Source organism: Gorilla gorilla, chromosome X (genome assembly GCF_029281585.2).
Source record: "Gorilla gorilla gorilla isolate KB3781 chromosome X, NHGRI_mGorGor1-v2.1_pri, whole genome shotgun sequence".
NCBI lineage: Eukaryota > Metazoa > Chordata > Mammalia > Primates > Hominidae > Gorilla > Gorilla gorilla.
In genome coordinates, this window is record NC_073247.2 from 65,200,854 (window position 1) to 65,220,759 (window position 19,906).

Consider the following 19,906-nt stretch of genomic DNA (forward strand, 5'->3'; position numbering starts at 1 on the left):
ATTACTTTCACTTGAACCCTGAGAAATAGCACAGATGTAAAATCTTTTCCACTCATTTTAATTAGATTTTATAGACCAAAAAGTTGGATTTTTTTCCCTTCCATCAGATGAGAATGAATGAATGACTTTCTCCCTGGAGAAGGCTATATATTTTCTGCTCTTCAACCTAAATCATTTTCCCTAAAGTCTCCACCAGTATCTTAATGGGCAACTGAATTTGTAGTTTTGTTTGTAACCAGAAAATTTCCATTCATTATAACAATACTGTGGCCAGAAGATACATGGAAATTGCCAACCAGTCAAATGTGCGCCAGTGTAGAATCTCACATGTGATTTAGGCAGGTGCACCATCTTTGTACAGTTGGTCTCAAGAAATTGTCTTAAACAAAATATAAAATAGATCTCAATGGCTTCCTGGTCAGAATATTTGCCTGTTTTGCCCAGCCTCGGTTCATGTATTCAACCAGTTGTTCCATTCAGATGATATAGGCTATACTCTGACCACAGCCTCCAGCCAGGAGGAACAAGAAATCGAGGAGGAGACAGAGTCTGGTAACAGTGTCAGCTTTAAGATCTGACTCACTTTGTAGGGATTTAAGTGACAATATTACAGAGCATTCATTTGAAAATGCTGCTATATAAAAAGAAATGAATTTAGAAAACCATTCAACATGTAGACTCTGATGAAGAGCTTAGAGTAAACTTTGTTTCATTCTACTGTTTTTTTGGTTATGTAAACAGAGAACTACTCCCTAGAGAAAATGTGTCCTGGCAGCCCTGGTCTTCACTATAAAAGCAGAGATACCCTGGCACTGCTGCTTGGCCACTGTGTTTCTTTTAGCAAATCATTAACCACTCTCAGTTTTCTCAGGATTTTATGTAGTCATAGGGATAACTTACTGTCAGCCTCCCACTCCTCACCTATGAAATGGAGAGCCCACACCACCTACCTCAGGGGTTAATGAGTAACTCGCACAGAGTGTGGCACAGGGTGGGTTTGAATTTAAGGGCAGTTTCTTTCCCCAAGCACCACCACACCTCATTATTGGTGCAGCATTCTGCCCTTGCTTTATATTCTCATTTAAAATATATAACAGGGTCTAATTTCACCTCTTAAACTAATCTGGCTCCCTTTTTTCAAACTCCTAATTTTGAAAAAAAAAAAAAATCCAGAGAAGTCCTTTTGTAATGCCAAAGGTTCTTGCCTTAGCCATGCCAAAGAGAGAGACACAGATCAGACCGAGAGAAAAAAAGCTGTAGGCTTTATTAAGCAGAGTGACAGTACAAAGCTTTCACAGCGTGGAAGGGGTCCCGAGCGGGGTAGCCAGTGTTAGATTTTTTTTATCACCTTTTAAACTCTCTAAGGCAGGAAATATGTGCGGTGGGAAGATGTTACCAGAGGGAGAAACAAAGACAATTAACATGTCTCAGATCTTGAGGAAAACTGGAATTGTAACTTAAGTTTTCTCTACTTATAACCTTGCAGCGGGATGGCAAAGGAGACAGGATCTCACGGGATTTTACAAATTGTGTTTACAAGGAATTGGAATTGGGACCATAGATAAGGTCTGCTGGTCACAGAAAAGTAGGCTTTTAACATTCCTTTTAGTTTCAGGGGAGGGGGAAGGGAGAGAGGGAGAGAGGGAGAGAGGGAGAGAGGACACAGGGAAGCTTACAACAAAATTTTCGCTGTTTATAGCTTTCTTGGGGAAGAAAACACAGGCACATATTCTGATGTTAGGAATGTTTTAAGCACATATCTTCAATATTATTCATCCAGAACCAAAGTAAGTCCGCATGCAGGAAATGAGTGAGTTTCGCAGCTTTCTGAGCCCCTACTTGACCCAGGAAGCCCAGCTGGAACCTCCTCTCACTTTCTACTTTCTTCTGATATTCCTTGAAAATACTTCTCCTTCATAGCGGAGATAAGTAGTTTTAAACAGCTTGGTTCCTTCCCTGCTGTGAAGTATTGAGTTTTATTTCAGGACCAAAGGACATAAACCAGTTTATGACATAAACAGGTTTAGACAATCTGCAAAAGACAGGACAGAGATTGCATATTGTATTTACTAGGACAAGAGATTTACACTGACCACTCTGGAATAAGACTGTGCTTACTTAGTTCAACTAAGTACTGAAAAGTCTTATAGAGACTGAAAAGCCAACACTTTTTCTGTATGTAATTGCTTTATTATTATTATTTTACTTTGAAAAAATAATGCTTTGTCATGGTGATAGTTTTATCTTTCATATCTTTAAATGGGGGAATGAATGGAAATTTGCTTTCTCAGCTGTTCAACTACACTGTGTTTTTAATAGACACTTTCTTTCAGTAGGATGCTATGTATTTAAGCATGCAGAATTCTTCCTGGGTATTTCTGAATCCTGTTGTGTACATGTGGGTTGAAAATTCAAATATCTCATCTTCTTTAGTACTTAGTTGCTCACTTTATTGTTAGAGAAACTGGTGGCTAGGTATCCTTTCTCTATTTTCTGCCATAAAACCTTTTAGAATTTAAATTTCTTCTCACCAAACATCTGGTATTGACTTTGGAAGCACTGGCCATAGAAAAAATGTTCTTACTCAAACCATCTAATTAAGAAATAATTGACTCATGCCTACTCCCTAAGTTTGAGGCCAATGTGGTGCTGTAATTTTTTCCCCATAACACTAAAATTCTACTGCAAGTATCTTCCTTAAAATCCTACCCATATTCAAGGAAACAACCATGAAAATGTGTGTGTGTGTAGGTATGTATTCTTTTCCTAGGATAGTGTTCATTTTCATATGTTAATTCTGTCATTTAATAAAATCTCATTCTTCTTTCAGTAAAACTGTAACCTTACGTCTTTTCCAAACCTTGCCAATTGGCAAACACCTCTTTGTAGAGCTATCCATAGTTCTCAGATCTGCTAGTTTACACTCTGTGGACCTCCAAATATAGTGGAAAAGATAATGTGACCAGGGAGGAGAGGATTGTTAGACTCTAACGCATTTTTGTTTAAATCTAGCAACAGGTTGTACCCCTTGCATAGTCCAGGGCAGATAACCTGATGCATCCCGGTCCTTTGTTCACACAGCTCACCACTGAGGAAGCACATCTATGAATTCCCCATTCAAATTTGGTTGGCTCTTTAGTATGACTAAAACATGGGGACCCCCCCATCTCTAAATAAATAGTACTGCCTGTTTCTTTTAATGGCATCTCAGCTTATTGTTTCTAAGCCATGTGAATCTTTGCAATTTTAATAATGGAAGCTAGCCCCCTAATCTCTGGGAAAGGGTCTATGTAGCATAAAGTGGACAGTTGTCCAACCCACTTCCACAATTCTTGTTACTTTAAACATCAGTTTAGTAGCTTACACTGTATTAACATTAACTCTATACATAATAGATGGAATTATGAGATCACATAATGTGCTAATGCAATAAATTTTTGTTTAAGACAAAATGTTATTACATATTTCTTATCTGACAGAATTGTGCAGTGTTTCCTACTAAGTCTGAAGTGCACACTCTAGAGGATAAATGATACAGAAGGTATCTAAGTATACAAGAGCCTTAGAAACATTCTCCCTGGAAATGCAAAGTGTAGAGACAGTTATTAGAGAGAGATTTTCATGTTCATAGTCTAAACTGGGTCTGATTGTTGCCATTACAACTAGAGAGCAATTTCAACAGAACATCTACCTTCTGAGGGGAGTATGGCAGTTCATTTCAGTGCAAGACTGAATCTGGCTTTGCATATTTGGGAATACTAACTTATGGTTTTTTGAGTGTGGATTTTTTGTTTGTTTTTTAAATGAAAGCTACATACCTCTTTACTAGGCTACTGTATTTTTAAAAATGAAGACTTACTTGTATTTTAAAAAGATGTTTAACATAGAGTTTCTAACTGACAGATCTGGAAATCAATCTGAATTGGACATATGGCTTCAATGCACAGGAGAAGTTTCCTCATATTGCTACCTTAACATGAAATTGACACTCAACTTGAAAACTCCATGTAGAAAGAGTAAAATAAAAATAAAAATAAAAATTTCATAAACATTTATTCACAGCCCCTTTAAAAGTACAACAGTGAAGTAAAACCCCAATTAAACAACTGCCCATTAACTTGTTACTTAAAATGTAGACTTAAAAACCAATAGACTTTTTTTGGTGTGTATGCAATTGCTTTTATAAACACAGTTTAGGTTGGAATAAGGAAGTCCTAATTCATCATGTTGGAGCTTGCCCTCGCTGCTGTAGGCTGTTGAAGTGAGCCTCCTTCAAGGTCTGGTTGATATGGGAGTAAAGACCTTGGCATGGTACATACCCCTCATGCAAGAACTGGGGAAAGTTTGCACCGGGTTCAGTAACAATCTGGTTTAAGTTGCCTTCTGGTCCACTTGCTCTCTCTGGGATATTAATGCGGCTGCTGCTCCTTTCATTATCACTCCATGAAAACTGGAAGGAAAAAGACAGAAAGGGAATTGCTATTATGCTATTACAATATTTTTCCTACTTGGCTTGGAGAATAGCAGCATAAAACTCTATAATGGGCTTAATGGTTTTTACAAAGTAGAGCCATTTAAGATAGTTCATTCTATCCTCACAATAACCCTTTAATTAAGTTGGGATTAACAGCCCCCATTTTACAGATGAGGAAACAGATCACTGCCTTGTCCAAAGTCACATATCTACGAAGTGGCAGGGTGAGGATTCAAACACAGGCCTTCCAATTCCAAATCCCTTCACACATTCTCTACCCTTGCTTGTACGATTTACTCCAATAACTGCATCAGAGAAATAAGTACTCATCCTCCACCTGAAGTATCAATTAATGCTGAGGATGTAGTAGAAATAATGACCATAACAAGTAAGTTGGACTATGGGTAAAAGTTACAATGAAGCAAATAAGACACACACATTTATACATACATGCATATACACATAGATACAAATAAACAATGATTTTGTACACATATCCTGATGGTGGACATGTATGGTCTTCCTATATCAATTCAGTGCTACATACATATCCTGAAAGGCATTTGACATACTTTTAAAGTTATATGTTACTTATTAGTATTTTATGACTAGTATTCATTGTTCTTCTATACTTATGAATTTAATAGGGTGTGTATTTTCCTCTTAAGATCTCTTTTTTTTTCATTAAACTAACATGATTCAGTGTCTTTTTTATGTTGGAGAAGCTACTCAGGGATCCCTGTAAACAGTCGTTTCCAAGAATTTCCTGCCTTCCAATGTTACAATTCCCAAAAGAAGAAGGTAATGGCAAGGACTCTTATTCAAATTACAATATTTAACAATGCTGGTATTATATTTCTTCTAAGTAAGTTTTTTCCAAAGGTAACATTAGTAAGATTTAAACCAAGAATGGTCATAGTCCATAGGTCATTTGCAGCTGTTCAACTTAGGTCACACAGTACACTGCCCCCAGGTACCAAGAGACAACCTATGCTCATCTTTATCCAACTAGAAACATGTTAAAAGAACTTGTGCAGGAAAAGAGATAGAAGGGGTCAAATGAAGCCAGATGTGAGAGTTAGCAATAGCAATCAAATTGATTTAAGGATTAAATGTCAAGGCCAATTCAAAAAGAAAATTAAAAAAATTTTTCCTAGGCTTGAGTATAAAAATATAGAACGCCCACTGTCACAAAGTAATGAAGTTATGAATATTCCAAAATTAAGTAAGCTATTACATTGGATAAGAAACCCACAGCCGACACTTCGGTTCCTCTTAGTTGGCTTTCCTTGTTTTTTTTTGTTTTGTTTTTGTTTTTTGTTACAGTACTGCCTGAAAAATAAGGTAAGAACTAGAAATCATTTCTGATGAATCAAATTTTCATCTCCAATGACAACATATTGATTTTACACTGTGGTGTAGCAACACTAGGGTGATGCTATGCTGTGTACATTAAAAATTCATAGGCTAGAAGGGATTTCTTTAGAATAATTATTAAAAAAAATCTACCTTTAATTTGTTTCATTTTAAAAGTTTTTAAACTCAATTGTGTACAGATATAAATAGAAATGCTCATTAAGACATTTTTATACTATCAATATTTTTATTAGCTGAAAATCAGAAACAACTAAATGTTTAAAAACAAGGAAGTATTTAAATTATAGTGCATGCATTCATACAACAGAATCTCATCAGCCATTAACAATAATGATATATCATTCTATATCAGAAGTCTTTATACTTCAGGTTCTTAGAAAAACCTAAATTTATAGGCTATAAAAATAGTTAACAGAGAAATAACTAAATGATGACATTCACAGCTTTCATCTGAGTAAACCATTTAAAAAATTAATTAGGTAAATGTAATAGGATAAATGCCTGTAAATAAACTTGTCATATAATTTAAAATCTAAAGTTATATTAAGTTAAATAATAAATACTCATTAAACGTCTGGATGATTTCTAATTTTTAAAAAATTATAGGAAAATATTTTTCTAAAAAATATTTTCTTATTTAAAAGAAAATAATTTTTGTCTAATTCAAAGGTTACTTAAAAGTTATTTATGAAACAAGGTGAAAGTAACCAGTAAATAAGAGCAATGTAAAGAAATGTCTCTTTCTTTACATACTATATATTTACCTCTTTATAAATATAAAGGGGTATTTTTGGCAAGAAACGTTAAAAGGAAAATAATTTTATATGAGAAAAAATCTTGTATGGTAAATTTCTGTCCTAAAATAACTGGTTATTTAAGAAAGAAAGATGTCTGGGATAAAACAGGAAGTCCAAGCATCTCATTAATGATTTGTATCAAGTTGTCTATAATTAAAGGGAAATTATTTATAATAGTCTTTTTAGAGATTGGGTTTTGATTTTTTTACAAAACATACACTAAAGAATCGGTTAGAGCAACAAAATTTTCTTAAGGTATTGATTCACTCTTAATAAAATTACAACGGATTTTAATTTGTTTAACCCAATTTTCAACTTTTATTATCTTGTATTTTCAGCTTTCTCTCCCCCTTGAAAGGCCTGAGATAATAACCCTCTCCTTCAACTCATTTTCAGCTTCCGTAATTTTTCTCCTCAGGTTCTAACTGTTTGTCATAGCCTGATGCTAAAAATGTTTTATCTTAAAGGTCTAAAGAAAATGTTTTCTTCCAACATAACATTCTGTGCTCTTGGCTTTAAATTCTTCTATGAATCCGAAAATTTTCATTTATTACCCAGGAAACACTCTGCCTATGTCTAACTAATTCAAGTATCATTTTCATTAGTTTTGATTTGCAGCTTACCTAAATGGACTTTCCATAGCGAATATCAATTGTACTGCAGGAGGTTTTTTGTTTTTTTTTTTTGCCTTTTGGTAACTGGTCTAACAAATTTTACATTTTATCAAAATAACTCCTATGCCATTGTTATTAAGTTTTAATTTGCTTAGAAAAAAACTGAGATTAAATTTTTTTTTTAAATCAAGGTTACTATATCCACGTAACTTTCTTGCTTTTAAAGTCCTTGTGCCTTTAAGTTACAGGGCGTTGACTCCTGGATATAAAAAGAACACCAAGTCTTGCCAAATCTTAAACAATGACAGCAGTTAAAGCCTTATCTTCAGACCCAGTAGAAGATACCAATCAAAATACACTGTGTTCATAAGGCACAAGGCCAGAAATTAAAACTATTAAATTCCTCAAGGCCCAGAGACTATCATGGAAGAGGTGGGTGTGTGAGATTGTAACGGCCAATTTTGAGAGATAAAATTAGTTCAGTTTCTCTATAAATTAACTATTAATATTGAAGGCACACTGATGCAAGACCAGCATCTGGGCCCCGATGTCAGAGTAACAAGGTTTTCTTGGAGCATTAACCCATTTCTTAAAGAAAAATAAAGGTTATGAAAAAGTTTATTGAAATTATATCTTATGGTCAAGATGACCAAAACTTAATAAATTTGTTTGGAAAAATTTAAAAGACAGATTTAATGGGCCTCATGCTGTCTTTATGAAAGCTTATTGTTTGGGAAATTAAGTCTCCTGTCTCAAAAAAATAAAACTTTTGTCTTTCTTTGAAATCTATCACTCGGCTAAATGAATGACTTATTTTACAATGACCTTTGATCCTATTTTGTGATATCAAGTGTTTTTAACTTTTTCTAGTTGACAAACTTTCCAAAATAAAATTCTAAATTTGGTCCTCATTAATCTTTTAATATTAGGTCCCCTGACGTCCAAAAGAGACATATTTGGGTTATTTGATATAATACAATCATACAAGAAGTATTGTCAAATATAAAATGGCATTTAACCCTTGGATTATATTTATATAAATGTGTTATTAGTATGTGTTTCAGAATTGTATGAAATTCCTGTGATTCTGATATGTCTTGGTACATGTCAGCAGTCCCCAACCTTTTTGGCACTTGGGACCGGTTTTGTGGAAGACAATTTTTCCACAGATGGAGGAAGGAAGGGATGGTTTCAGGATGAAACTGTTCCACTCAGATCATTAGGTATTAGATTCTCATAAGGAACACATAGCCTAGATCCCTCACATGTGCAGTTTACAACAGAGTTTGCGCTCCTATGAGAATCTAATGCTGCTGCTGACCTGACAGGAGGCAGAGCTCAGGCAGTATTTCTCGCTTGCCCACCACTCACCTCCTGCTGTGTGGCCTGGTTCCTAAGAGGCCGTGGACCAGTACCAGTCTGCAGCCCAGGGATTGGGAACCTCTGGTATATGCTATAGTAGTAATAATGATTGTGTAAAATAGTTGTAAGCCACAGAAGTAACCAAATTTCCTTGTCAATTATGTCTTTATGAATGTTCTAAGACTCTTGTCATTCATAGTTGTTTTACTTTTATCACTTTCAAAAGGTGGTTTTATAATCAGCTATAGGACTCTAACAGGTACTCTTGAATGCAGGCTTCTGATAACTTTGGAGACTGTGATACTAGAATAGAGGAAAAACTTCCAAAACTCCCATAGAGAGCTAATGTGTTCATAAACATTGAGCAGAACAGGAGTTAATTACCCAGATAAAACTAATGGAAAACTGAAATAATCTTTTTGTGACTTTGAAACATTGTTTGAAACTCAGAAACTTTTGTTTCTGAATTTGTAAGATTGTTTCTTTTTCTAACTTTTGTTTCTGAGTCCAGAAAACCATTTTTCTTTGAGCTATTTTACAGCTTTTAATATTGGGTTAACTATGTTAGTGTGAGAAAAATCTGAAGCATGTTTCTACCTGATTTTTCCAGAATTTGAAAACTATTTGCAAGTATACGTAGTTTATGGTAGTATAGTTATTGCAAAAAATTGATAAGACTCTGTTTTCTTTTGTAACAGGACACAATTGAAGGCACTGATTTTACTGAGGCTTTGATTGGAATGGCAGATCCAAACAGATTACTTTAAGTAATCAAAGTTGACTTATAGAGCCAATAAAATCCCCTTGAGAAAGCTGGCCTCATATATTGTCTACACAGTACGTGTACAGGTTCCTGACCTGTGGTAAGTAAAGAATGGCACTTTCTGACAGGCCCAAGGAGTCCCAGATTATCTTGGGACCTCAGTAAGTAATTTACCCAATTAATGTGGGTATTTACAGGCACAGATAAATCCATGGCTGCGCCCAAGGCGTTGAAGTGTAATCTGAGATTCCTTATGGAATAAAGTTCCAGCAAAGCCAATTTAAAAACAAAAGCGCGTGCATGGCAAATAGTTATTCTTGCTGACTTTATACAAATACTCAGGCAAAGTATAATAAAACTAACGCTTATTTTACACATAAATTTGTCCTATGATTTGTCTTTAGTGAAAATGGGGCTTGGAGAGAGAAAAAATATGTTTCAAAATGAACTACAGTACACCTGTTGTTAGATTCTAGTCTTGCCTAATGTTTTCTCAATTTTTCTTATTTTCTAGTTTAGGCTGGATTCTAAAATTTTTCCTGGCTACAAGTCTCCAAATATAATGTTTTCATTTTTTTTTCTTTCTTTCCTTTCCTTTTTTCCATTTTTCCTTATTTGAAATCACTAAAAATTAAGCTGTGCTTTCTTAAAACCCTGTGAACTGAAGCTAGACAACTTCAGCTTCAGAAAAAAATAACAGCAACCTATTTACATACATAAAACACTTTCATACCTGCCTACTGATGTATGGACTTCAGAGTAATATGGCCTATATTGATTTTCCAGGATTGTTCTCCATCTTTTTGTTTGTTGTTTTCTTTCTCTCTTCCTCCCCCTACTTTTTTTTGTCATAGAACATGATACTTCACAACCTGCTAAAAATAAGGTTTCCTAATAATGTGTGACCTACCCATCTAGAAACAAACCATCTTTGCCACAAGAGATTAAACAAAATCTGAGACCAGAGATTCATTTTCTTCTTAAATGCTTTCTCCAAAAGATTTAAGAAAGAAAGTGGGGAAAATGTGAAAGGAAAATAAATCTCAGGGCCCTAAAATCATTAGGCCAAGGGAAAATTAGTGAAAAACATTTTCACTAAAGACAAAGCCAAGGGAACTACATCAGGCAAACCCACTTCCCATTTTATTCCTAAATCAGATAGCTATAAAGATTCTTTTTAAAGCGACATACCTTTCTCACAATTTGCCCACAGAGAAATTCCTTGTGGGACTCAAGATCTTTACCGTAAAAGAGTTCTGTTGAATTTTACCCTGGCAATGTAAACTGATAACTTATCTTCACAGGTGTCAGACAGAAAGTCACCCCTCTGCTCACCTGAGACAAATGCATATTTTATTACTCCCTCTACCCTATTGTTTGTGTAAAAATGCAGATTCACCGAGCCAGACTAAATTGTATATTCAGTGAAAGGCAGATCAAGGACTCAAAAGATTGCAACCTCTTGTCTCTTATCTACCTATGACCTGGAAGCCCCAGCTTCAAATTGTCTCGTCTTTCTAGACTGAACCAATGTACATCATACACATATGGATTGGTGTCTTCCGTCTCCCTAAAATGTATAAAAGCAAGCTGTACCCCGACCACCTTGAGCACATGTTGTCAGGACCTCCTGAGGCTGTGTCACAGGTGCGTGCTTAACCTTGGCAAAATAAACTTTCTATATTGAGACCTGTCTCAGATATTTTGAGTTCACATATATAGAGTTGGGACTTTAAATAATTTTTTTTAATTTTGGTTTTGTATTTTCACTTTCTTTTTTAAAATTTTTATTTAATTTTTTTTTTTTTTTTGAGACGGAGTCTCGCTCTGTCACCCAGGCTGGAGTGCAGTGGCGCGATCTCAGCTCACTGTAAGCTCTGCCTCCTGGGTTCATGCCATTCTCCTGCCTCAGCCTCCCGAGTAGCTGGGACTACAGGCGCATGCCACCACGCCCAGCTAATTTTTTTTTTTTGTATTTTTAGTAGAGATGGGGTTTCACCATGTTAGCCAGGATGGTCTCGATCTCCTGACCTTGTGATCTGCCCGCCTCGGCCTCCCAAAGTGCTGGGGTTACAGGCATGAGCCACCGTGCCTGGCCTGTATCTTCACTTTCTAACTCATTCACTACAAATATATTTCTTTTGTGAAAAAGAAACATTTTATTTGTAAGTAGGCAAACTAAAGAATGCTACTACAAAACCAAGTAAAATCTCCTGCTTATGGATTCAGTTACTTCTGACTTCAAAGCAAAGACTTAAAAAGCACTGTGATTCCATAACCGAGATTTTGGGAAGAGGGTTTAACCTCCTTTAGCCTAGTAAAGAGCATCTAAAAAGTCATATACACTAGCATTTTCTAGGCTAATAATGCTGTTTATTTAATAAACATAGCCTATATTATGCAACCTGGGCTTTGTCACACTTACCCTGTGAATCTGTTTCATGTGAGATATCCCACTTAATGGACCGTTTATCAGAATGATTGAGAGGAAAATTTGCTTTTGATGGTGTATGGTTTTGACACTTGAAACTGCTATCTTAGTACAGAAGCATTAACCTTAATACACTTTATTTTATTATTTTTTTAGAGACAAGCTCTTGCTCCATCACCCAGGCTGGATTGCTGTGATGCAATTGCAGCTCACTGTGGCTTTGAACTCCTGGGCTCAAGGGATCCTCCTGCCTCAGCCTCCCAAAGTGCAAATTATTTTATCAGAGAATAAATGAGATTTTAAGCACTTTAGTATTTGGAAAGGCTCATAATATATAAAACATCTTCACCATCCTCCTGAATACTCATACAAATGTCTTACCAGAATGCTTATACTATCTGACAGTTACAAAGCTCATTCTTTTTCGTCTGAATTTTCAATATAGGTTTAATGCTTGATATCTGTGCAAGGCAAATGAAGAATAGAGCCCTTGCAAATTCACACACATAGCAAAATAAAATTATATTTATGAAGACTCTAAAGAAGGGGATCTCATTATGCAAAATTCACAAAGGCACTTTACAAAACTCCTGGGGTCCAGGTCTGTGTGAAAAAGCAGGATTTAGTTAGTTTGGGCCATAAAGAAATCTGCATACTTACCTGTAACCAAAGAAACTTTGAGGCCAGCAGGGATTTGCTATAATACATTCTGTTTCAGAATAGGCATCAAAATCACCGTGTGGTTTTCTGACACTTTGACTCATGTGCATATGCTGGGGCCCAACCTCTGAGAGGCTGTCAAGTAGGCACAGATTGTTCTGATGCCCAAGCAGTATCTAAACAAATATTCACATGTCTATTATACAATGTATAGAAGGCACTTTGCCTGGGCTACTTAGGGATTCAACAGGTAATTCTTGAGCCTAATCAAGAAGCATACAGTACTCTGAGAATGACAGCATCAAGCTATTGCAATGACAAGAATGTAGCAATGAATGCTGACTGGGGAAATAGAGGAGGCTTCTTAAAATGAAATGCATCTGAGCTAGGCCTTCAAAGATACAGAGAATATTAATAAGAAGGGTGTGACAAATGGAGAGAGCAATAAGAGCACAAGCAAGCTGAAGAAGAGTTCTTGAGGAGACAAAGCCACAGATGATGTGGCTGGTATCTCCCAGAGAAGAGTTAGTGAGAGCCAAAATATGCAAGAGAAGATATGGCTAGGTTATCAGGGGCCTTGAATGTTACTCTAAGAAGTCTGTACAAACAGGTATTTGAGCATAAGATAAATGCTCAGATGTATATTTAGGAAGAGCATTTTAATGGATGAATGAAATAGGGGGTGGATGAGACCACAAAAATCACTGGGAAATTTTGCAATGTATCAAGCAAGAGGCAATGCAAGCCTGAATTAGGATGGTGGAAATGTAAAGAAAGGGATATATTTGATACACGCAGAGGTAGAATAGAAAGGAATCATTGAGGAAATGACAGAGACACTAAGTTGATGCCAGGCACCCAGGACAATGATTGGCAAATGGTAGGTGCTCAGTAAATATTTGGTAATGCAATTTAGGAAGTCTCAGATGTTTCCTGACATATGTTACAGCAAAGGAATAGGGAGGGGATGGAGGAGCTAAGGTTTACTGAGCAGTTGCACGAACAGAGGTGAGAAACAAAAGGGAGTGAATGTAGATTACAGTTTGGATTTAAAAGAGAGGGAAAAGACACAGTACTTGAGAGAAAAATAAACTAGACACAAGATTAGTTAGGGAGTGAAAAGAGAACCTTAGCAGGCTAATGAAGGATAAATAGAACTGAGGAGATGAGGAGGAATATTAGTTACAGAATATCTTCACAAAAACAGAGCAGAAATTCATGCATGTATTCATGATATAAAATTATATAACACTTTTTAATGATAAAAGCAGATGAACCCAGTATTTTACTTTCTTCTTCTTCTTTCTTTTTTTTTGAGAGGAAGTCTCACTCTGTCACCCAGGCTAGAGTGCTAGAGTGCACTGGCACGATCTCGGCTCACTGAAACCTCCGCCTCCCGGGTTCAAGCGATTCTCCTGCCTCAGCCTCCCGAGTAGCTGGGACTACAGGTGCGTGCCACCAAGCCTGGCTAATTTTTGTATTTCTTTAGTAGAGGTGGGGTTTCACCATATTGGCCAGGCTAGTCTTGAACTCCTGACCTCATGATCCACCCGCCTTGGCCTCCCAAAGTGCTGGGATTACAGGCGTAAGCCACTGCACCTGGCCCAGTATTTTACTTTCTTTCAAGCCCTAGCTTTCCTCTCAATTCCATCCCTCCATGCCTTACAGCTTTTCCTTTATGTGAACCTCCACAACAAAACATTCACTCCTAATACATAGTCTATCCCTGGAATAATAATATGATGTTTATTCAAAGGCACCTGTAGAAACTTGAGTAAGTAAAACAGATGATCCTAACCAAATCCATCAGAGGGCCCTTAAAATATGTGCTCCCAAAGTTCCAAGGCATTTAAAATGACGTGTACACATTCTCTAATACTAGAAACATTGTGGAATCTTATGAATTGTAAAATACCAAATTAATTAGGTTGTTGAATTACAACCACTTTCCAAATTAGCAAGGTAATGATATTCATGTGTTAACTTCTCTGTGCTGATGGGGTAAATAATCAATGCTTTTTGTAGCTCAGTTTCCCTCCTAAGATGAAGTTAGAACAGACACTGAGTTGTAAGTTATTTTCCAGCTCAAAAATTAAATTTATAATAGAATCTATACAACTATTTAAAAATCTATACAACTCACCTTGTTTCAATTCAGTAAATGGGATTTGAACAAACAAAAATGAAAAAAAAAAGATTGATAGGTAATCCTCACCTGCAGAAAAACATGTGGACATATGCAATTCATTAAAACAACTGAGATTGTAAGATTCAATTGCAATATGAAAGTGCTTGGGATGTTTAGTATGCTCCATGAACACGGCTTCTTAAAATGTACAAAACAGATTAGGCCATCTTTGAAAAAGCTTGTTCCTCCATTTTGAATGTATCTTTAAGTAGAAGCTAATTTCAGAAGGTTCCCATTTTGCCATAGGGTTTAAAACCACATCTGATGACCATTACATTGTTCAACAACGATTTCATCCCCAAAAATGTTTCCCAAAGTAGTTCTGTCTCTTAGAATTTATGTGATCAAACGTGATGAGAATGACTCCAAACTACTAAGAACCTAAGAGAAAATGTTCTTCAAAAAATTTCACCAAAGCCGGGGTGTGGTGGCTGATGCCTGTAATCCCAGCACTTTGGGAGGCCGAGGCGGGCGGATCACTTGAGGCCAGGAGTTCGAGAACAGCCTGGCCAACATGGAAAAACCCCATCTCTATACTAAAAATACGAAAACTAGCCGGCCATGGTGGTGCACGCCTGTAATCCCAGCTATTCTGGAGGCTGAAGCACGAGAATCGCTTGAACCCGGGAGGTGGGGGTGCAGTGAGCCGAGATCGTGCCACTGCACCTCCAGCCTGGGTGACCCAGTGAGACTGTCTCAAAAAAAAAATGCTCCAGTTGTCATCTGAATTGATATTACTTAAAATGATAACCTGACAAGGGGAGATTTCCTATCAGTTGAAAAATAACAGGATTCACAGACCTCTAATTTTAAATGTATTTGGGGCCTCCTGGTTCTGTTTTTCTCTCATTTGTCTTATTTCTGCTGCCCCCTTGGAATTGTAGCATTAGGGCACAAAATCTTTTCCTATTCTATACAGTAGGGAAGAGAAAAAAGGCAGAGATCTGCTCCAGATAAGCCACTTGTGTGTATATCTACATAATTTTCCACTCTTAATTTCTTGTACTACTCAGTAATCTGAAAGGTAAAATGAATGTTCCTGGCAAGTTGTACAGAAATGTACACTTGTACAGAAATGTTCGGCTTTCTGTACTTTTCTGTACAGAAATGTTTGTACTTTCTGTAAGTCTTATACCTATGTACTAGGGTTTTTACAGGGAAAGTGGTGGTATAATTTGTAAGATGTATGGTTGAAAGAAAATATTCCTATATGTGCAAACATATCCAACAAAAATCCCCCAGCACCTAAGAGAACAAATTACATAAGTTAAATCTAGTTACGTTTTACCCATCCAAGTAGCTGCCCACAATCTTGGATAATCATACCTGTGTATAGGTAGGTACCAAGAAGAGGACCTGGATTGATAATCTTTTCTCATCTTGCTCAAAAGAGGGCAAGGTGAGCCATACTTAGTTATTAACTAAGAGGATTAACTCAGAAAGACTTTATAAGGTTCCTTTAACACTCCACTAGTAATTATATCTCAATTAAAGCTATATTATGCTAATGAATACAAGTTATTAAAGTGAAGCACCTTGAAGTTAAAATTCAAGCTCCTTAGAATGGTGGTTACTAGAGGTTTAGAAGAGAGGAAGGGGGGATGAAAAGAAGTTGGCTAAGGGGTATAAAAATACAGTTAGATAGAAGGAATAAGTTATAGAATTCAACAGTACAGTAGGAAAATTACAGTTAACAATAATTTATTGTATATCTCAAAATAGAAGAGAAGATTTATAAGTTCCCAACACAAAGAAAAGATGTATGTTTGAGGTGATGGGTAGTCCAATTACCCTGATTTGATCATTACACATTATATACAGGTATCAAAATATCACATGCACCCCCAAAATATGTACAACTATTCTAAATCAATAAAAAATTAAAAACTTCAAACTCTTTTTCCAGCACCATTAAAGTTTTGCAAAAATTATGAGACTGCCCCAAATTTTTCACTTTTTTTCACTGAGAAAGCAAGACTTGCCTTCCAGCTAATAACATATCACTATGTACTAGAAAATATGTTTTCCATATAAAAAGAAGGGAAGTAAGACTACTATTCCGTGCTCATATGAGGGGACAAAATTCCAGGGGCTAACTCCTCCTGATTATGTTTAGCAAAGTTTTTCTGTGCTTCTTTTCCATTTTCTGTGAGATACTATATCATAATTTAAAGCTCCAGCTCAAAAGCCACTGTAATCAAGCAAGAAAACTTTTATGAAGGTTTCTTGGAATAATACATTTCTTTTCATTATGGAGCACAAATTGGATAATTTAGTGTAGGCAATGAATGAAATAGAGGCTATCTGACCATACTTGCTACCTCTGTATCTTGAGAATCCTGAAAGATAGGGTTTCTCTTATTCCTTTTGGGCTGGGTGGAATGATGGTTGCCCTCTTTACTGCCATTTCTTCTTCTTTTCCTGAAAATAAATTGTAAAGAGAGAGTTGTTACATGAAATAACTGATCTTTTGGACGCTTAAATTGTAAAGCAGTGACAACATACATATATGAGAACTTGTCTGAAAAAATGTCACTATCTGCTATCCCAAGATATAAAAGTCATATAAGTACTCCATTACCAGGCATGAAGATAAAAAAATGTAATACAAGAACTCTAAGTAAAGTCAAGCTGTGCATTTCATTTCTAGAAATAATTTTCATAACTTTAAATGACCCTTGAAAATAAAGAATATGAGGAATTTAATAGCTAAGTTTTCAAAATCTACCTAATTAGTTTCATTGTTTTGACTCCATGAAGTTACAATTCCAGGGTAAGTGATTTTTAACTCCTTCAATAAGATCGTAAGACATGTGTGTCTGCTAGTGTCTACTCTTAAGTTCTTATGCCAGTGGTGTAGCGACACTGAAGAGATATTTCTTGTATGCTGAATGTGGTTAGGCACTTACTGTTGCTATACCAGCTAGTATTATGACATAGTTACTCCACTAGATTGTCACCATGAGATTGTGGCTGATTACTTACTTGAAACATTCTTTTCTCAAAATTGTTTTCAATGATTGGTAAGATTACATCTTCAGTTTCAAGTTCCTTGTCAATAAGTAATCAGATTGCAGCGTTTGACATAGTTTTCACAGCACTCTATTATTAACCAGACATTCTCCCCAGCCATCTGCTTAGAGACTTACTTTTGAGTTTTTGGTACTCCTAAGAATGGCTTTTACTCATTTTTATAATTTCATTACTCTTTAATCAATTCTCATCTCTAGGAGACTGAGTACTAGGAGACTCTAGGAGACTGAGTACCGAGTACAAAATGCCAAATAAAAAATCACGTAGAAAACTGCTGCTATATTACACTCCATTATGAAATGATTGATTATATATAAAGAAAAAATGACCGGGTGTAAATATTATTTTATTTCACAATGTTTATTGAGCATCCACTAAGTGCTAGGCACTCCTCCAGGTGCCAGGATAAAAGAGTGAAACAAACACATGCCACAGCTCTGCCTTCATTAGGGAGCATGGTGATGTTTGTCTTTGATCATGATATTTTGAGTATTTGAGTATTTTGCGCTCAAGTTTTACTGAAACTTTCAACTTACAATACGTTTGCATTGTTTTTAAAACAGAGTAATACTATGAAAATGATTTTTCAAAGTGTGAAGCTGAGTTTAAAAAGTTCATGAAACAATGTTAATCTCATTTTTTAAAATGCAACTTTACGAATGAAAAACATCTAAGGAAATTTATCACAGAATATGATTAATGGTCACGGCTGGGTGATCGGACTGTGGATAAGATTGGCTTCCTTTATTACGCTTTAACAGTCTAACCAAGTTTTCTACCATGAGATTCAGAGACATTTGTAATGAAAGAATACATTGATAAAGATCCATAGAACCCCAGTATCACGTGGAGAAAGATGACAAAACCAATCAGAGAAACAGAAATACCAGTTGCTAGGGTACCTAGCAGCCTCACCCAGGAAATGCCAATTTGAAAAACAGAATGCTATTGTCCACTGACTGAGTTTTCGCGAGGGACCACATCCCCACCTCACCCCCGCCTCCAGGGCTTGTAAGGCACTGACAACCAAAGAACCAGCATTTTCTTTCGGAGAAGGCTTCGCGGCATTTTTTTTTCAAGCACGAAAGGCGGGGCACGAGGCAAGCAGGGCCGCGCCACCGGCCAACACTGTCACCTGCAGGTCATGAGAGCCGAGCGCCACCAACCCCGGAAGAAAATACATCTCCGCTGCGTTTCCGCCCTGAGCCCCGAGATCTTGGCTGAGAAAGCAAAGCGTGATGACAGTGGGGACCAGAGCACGGACTGGTACCGGCCGGAAAGGCCCCGACGAACTTACCGTACAGGGCAGCCTCCCATAGTCCTGCCCTCGGAACCATAGCAACCGCGCAGGAAGTTCCTGCGCCGCCGGAAAAACGCAGCCCGGAGGGCGGGGCTGGCCAAGGATTGACGGGCTCTGGGCCTGCGCATCGGAGCCCGGGGAAGTCGGCTCCTGTCTCCTCTGGGTCCGCCGCAGGCTCCCTTCCCTGCTGTTGGGAGCTGACGCCTGAGGGACGATCCGCTGAGGGTCAGGCTCTGCTGCGCGACTGCCCGAGCCGCCCCATGTTCGAGACCTGTGCCAATCCCATGGACATTCTCCTCCCACCCAGCCAGCCTCTGAACACGCTTCTCAAGTGGCACACGCCCTGTCCTCGCAGCCCTCACACCGCTGATCCTCCTCGGCGACCTCAGCGCCCCCGGGGCTGACCAGGCCGTGGCCGGCGCCTCTCCGTCCTCGGGGGGGTCTCCTCCCCCCCACTTAAGTCTCTTCCGCCCGCGGTCATGCCCTGGGCCTCAGGAAAGACCGCGCCCCTCCACGATGTCCATTTCTTGCATCCCCCACTCTCATAACGAGCAGCACCCGATCGTGTCCTAACAGCTACCTCTTCCAGTGCCCCAGCATCCACAGCCTTTAGCCTCAAGGAGGCCTCCTCTCCACTAACCACAACCGCGTTCCTCACCGTTCACCTTCCTTAGCCAGCTTGCCCAAAGCTAGTAACTCTCTCCTCCCTACTCTCCTGGCAGTCCCCCCGCCGCCAAGTAGACAAACAATGTACACCCTCCACAAGTGTACCTTCTCTGTCTAGTCTACTTACAAGATCCCTCCACAAGCACCAGCACCCAATTTTCTCATGATATTCACTGATATTCCCTTGAGAAAATAGAAGCAATCAGAGAAGAATTCACACCACTTCCCAACAGCAGTAGAC

At 37.5% G+C, this 19,906-nt stretch overlaps 1 protein-coding gene across 10 annotated transcripts; it reads right to left on the reverse strand.

The window, feature by feature from the left end:
* Window positions 1-1,237: 1,237 nt before the first annotated feature.
* VCF2 (VCP nuclear cofactor family member 2) lies at window positions 1,238-19,427 on the reverse strand. 10 transcript variants are annotated; one of them, XM_055375598.2, is made up of 4 exons: window positions 18,997-19,387; window positions 16,976-17,087; window positions 4,320-4,450; window positions 1,238-2,032 (listed from the first exon to the last, which is right to left on the reverse strand). In XM_055375598.2, exons 1-4 carry the CDS (start codon window positions 19,125-19,127, stop codon window positions 1,936-1,938), a joined length of 471 nt encoding a protein of 156 aa, XP_055231573.1. In that variant the 5' UTR covers window positions 19,128-19,387; the 3' UTR covers window positions 1,238-1,935. The 10 variants fall into 10 exon arrangements, with proteins under 10 accessions (XP_055231573.1, XP_018875028.2, XP_004064295.2 ...); XM_019019483.4 differs by having other exon boundaries at window positions 16,985-17,087; window positions 18,997-19,366; XM_004064247.4 differs by having other exon boundaries at window positions 16,988-17,087; window positions 18,997-19,335.
* Window positions 19,428-19,906: the final 479 nt, after the last annotated feature.

What these genes read in the sequence shown, in the direction of transcription:
- VCF2 (XM_055375598.2), bottom strand. Translation starts at nt 19,127, where the DNA reads ATGCGCAGGCCCAGAGCCCGTCAATCCTTGGCCAGCCCCGCCCTCCGG. An exon ending in ATACAGAGGTAGCAAGTATG is followed by an intron (nt 4,451 to 16,975) that starts GTCAGATAGCCT and finishes TTTTCCTTCCAG; the next exon opens with TTTTCATGGAGTGATAATGA. An exon ending in CCCCAGTTCTTGCATGAGGG is followed by an intron (nt 2,033 to 4,319) that starts GTATGTACCATG and finishes TGTCTTTTGCAG; the next exon opens with ATTGTCTAAACCTGTTTATG.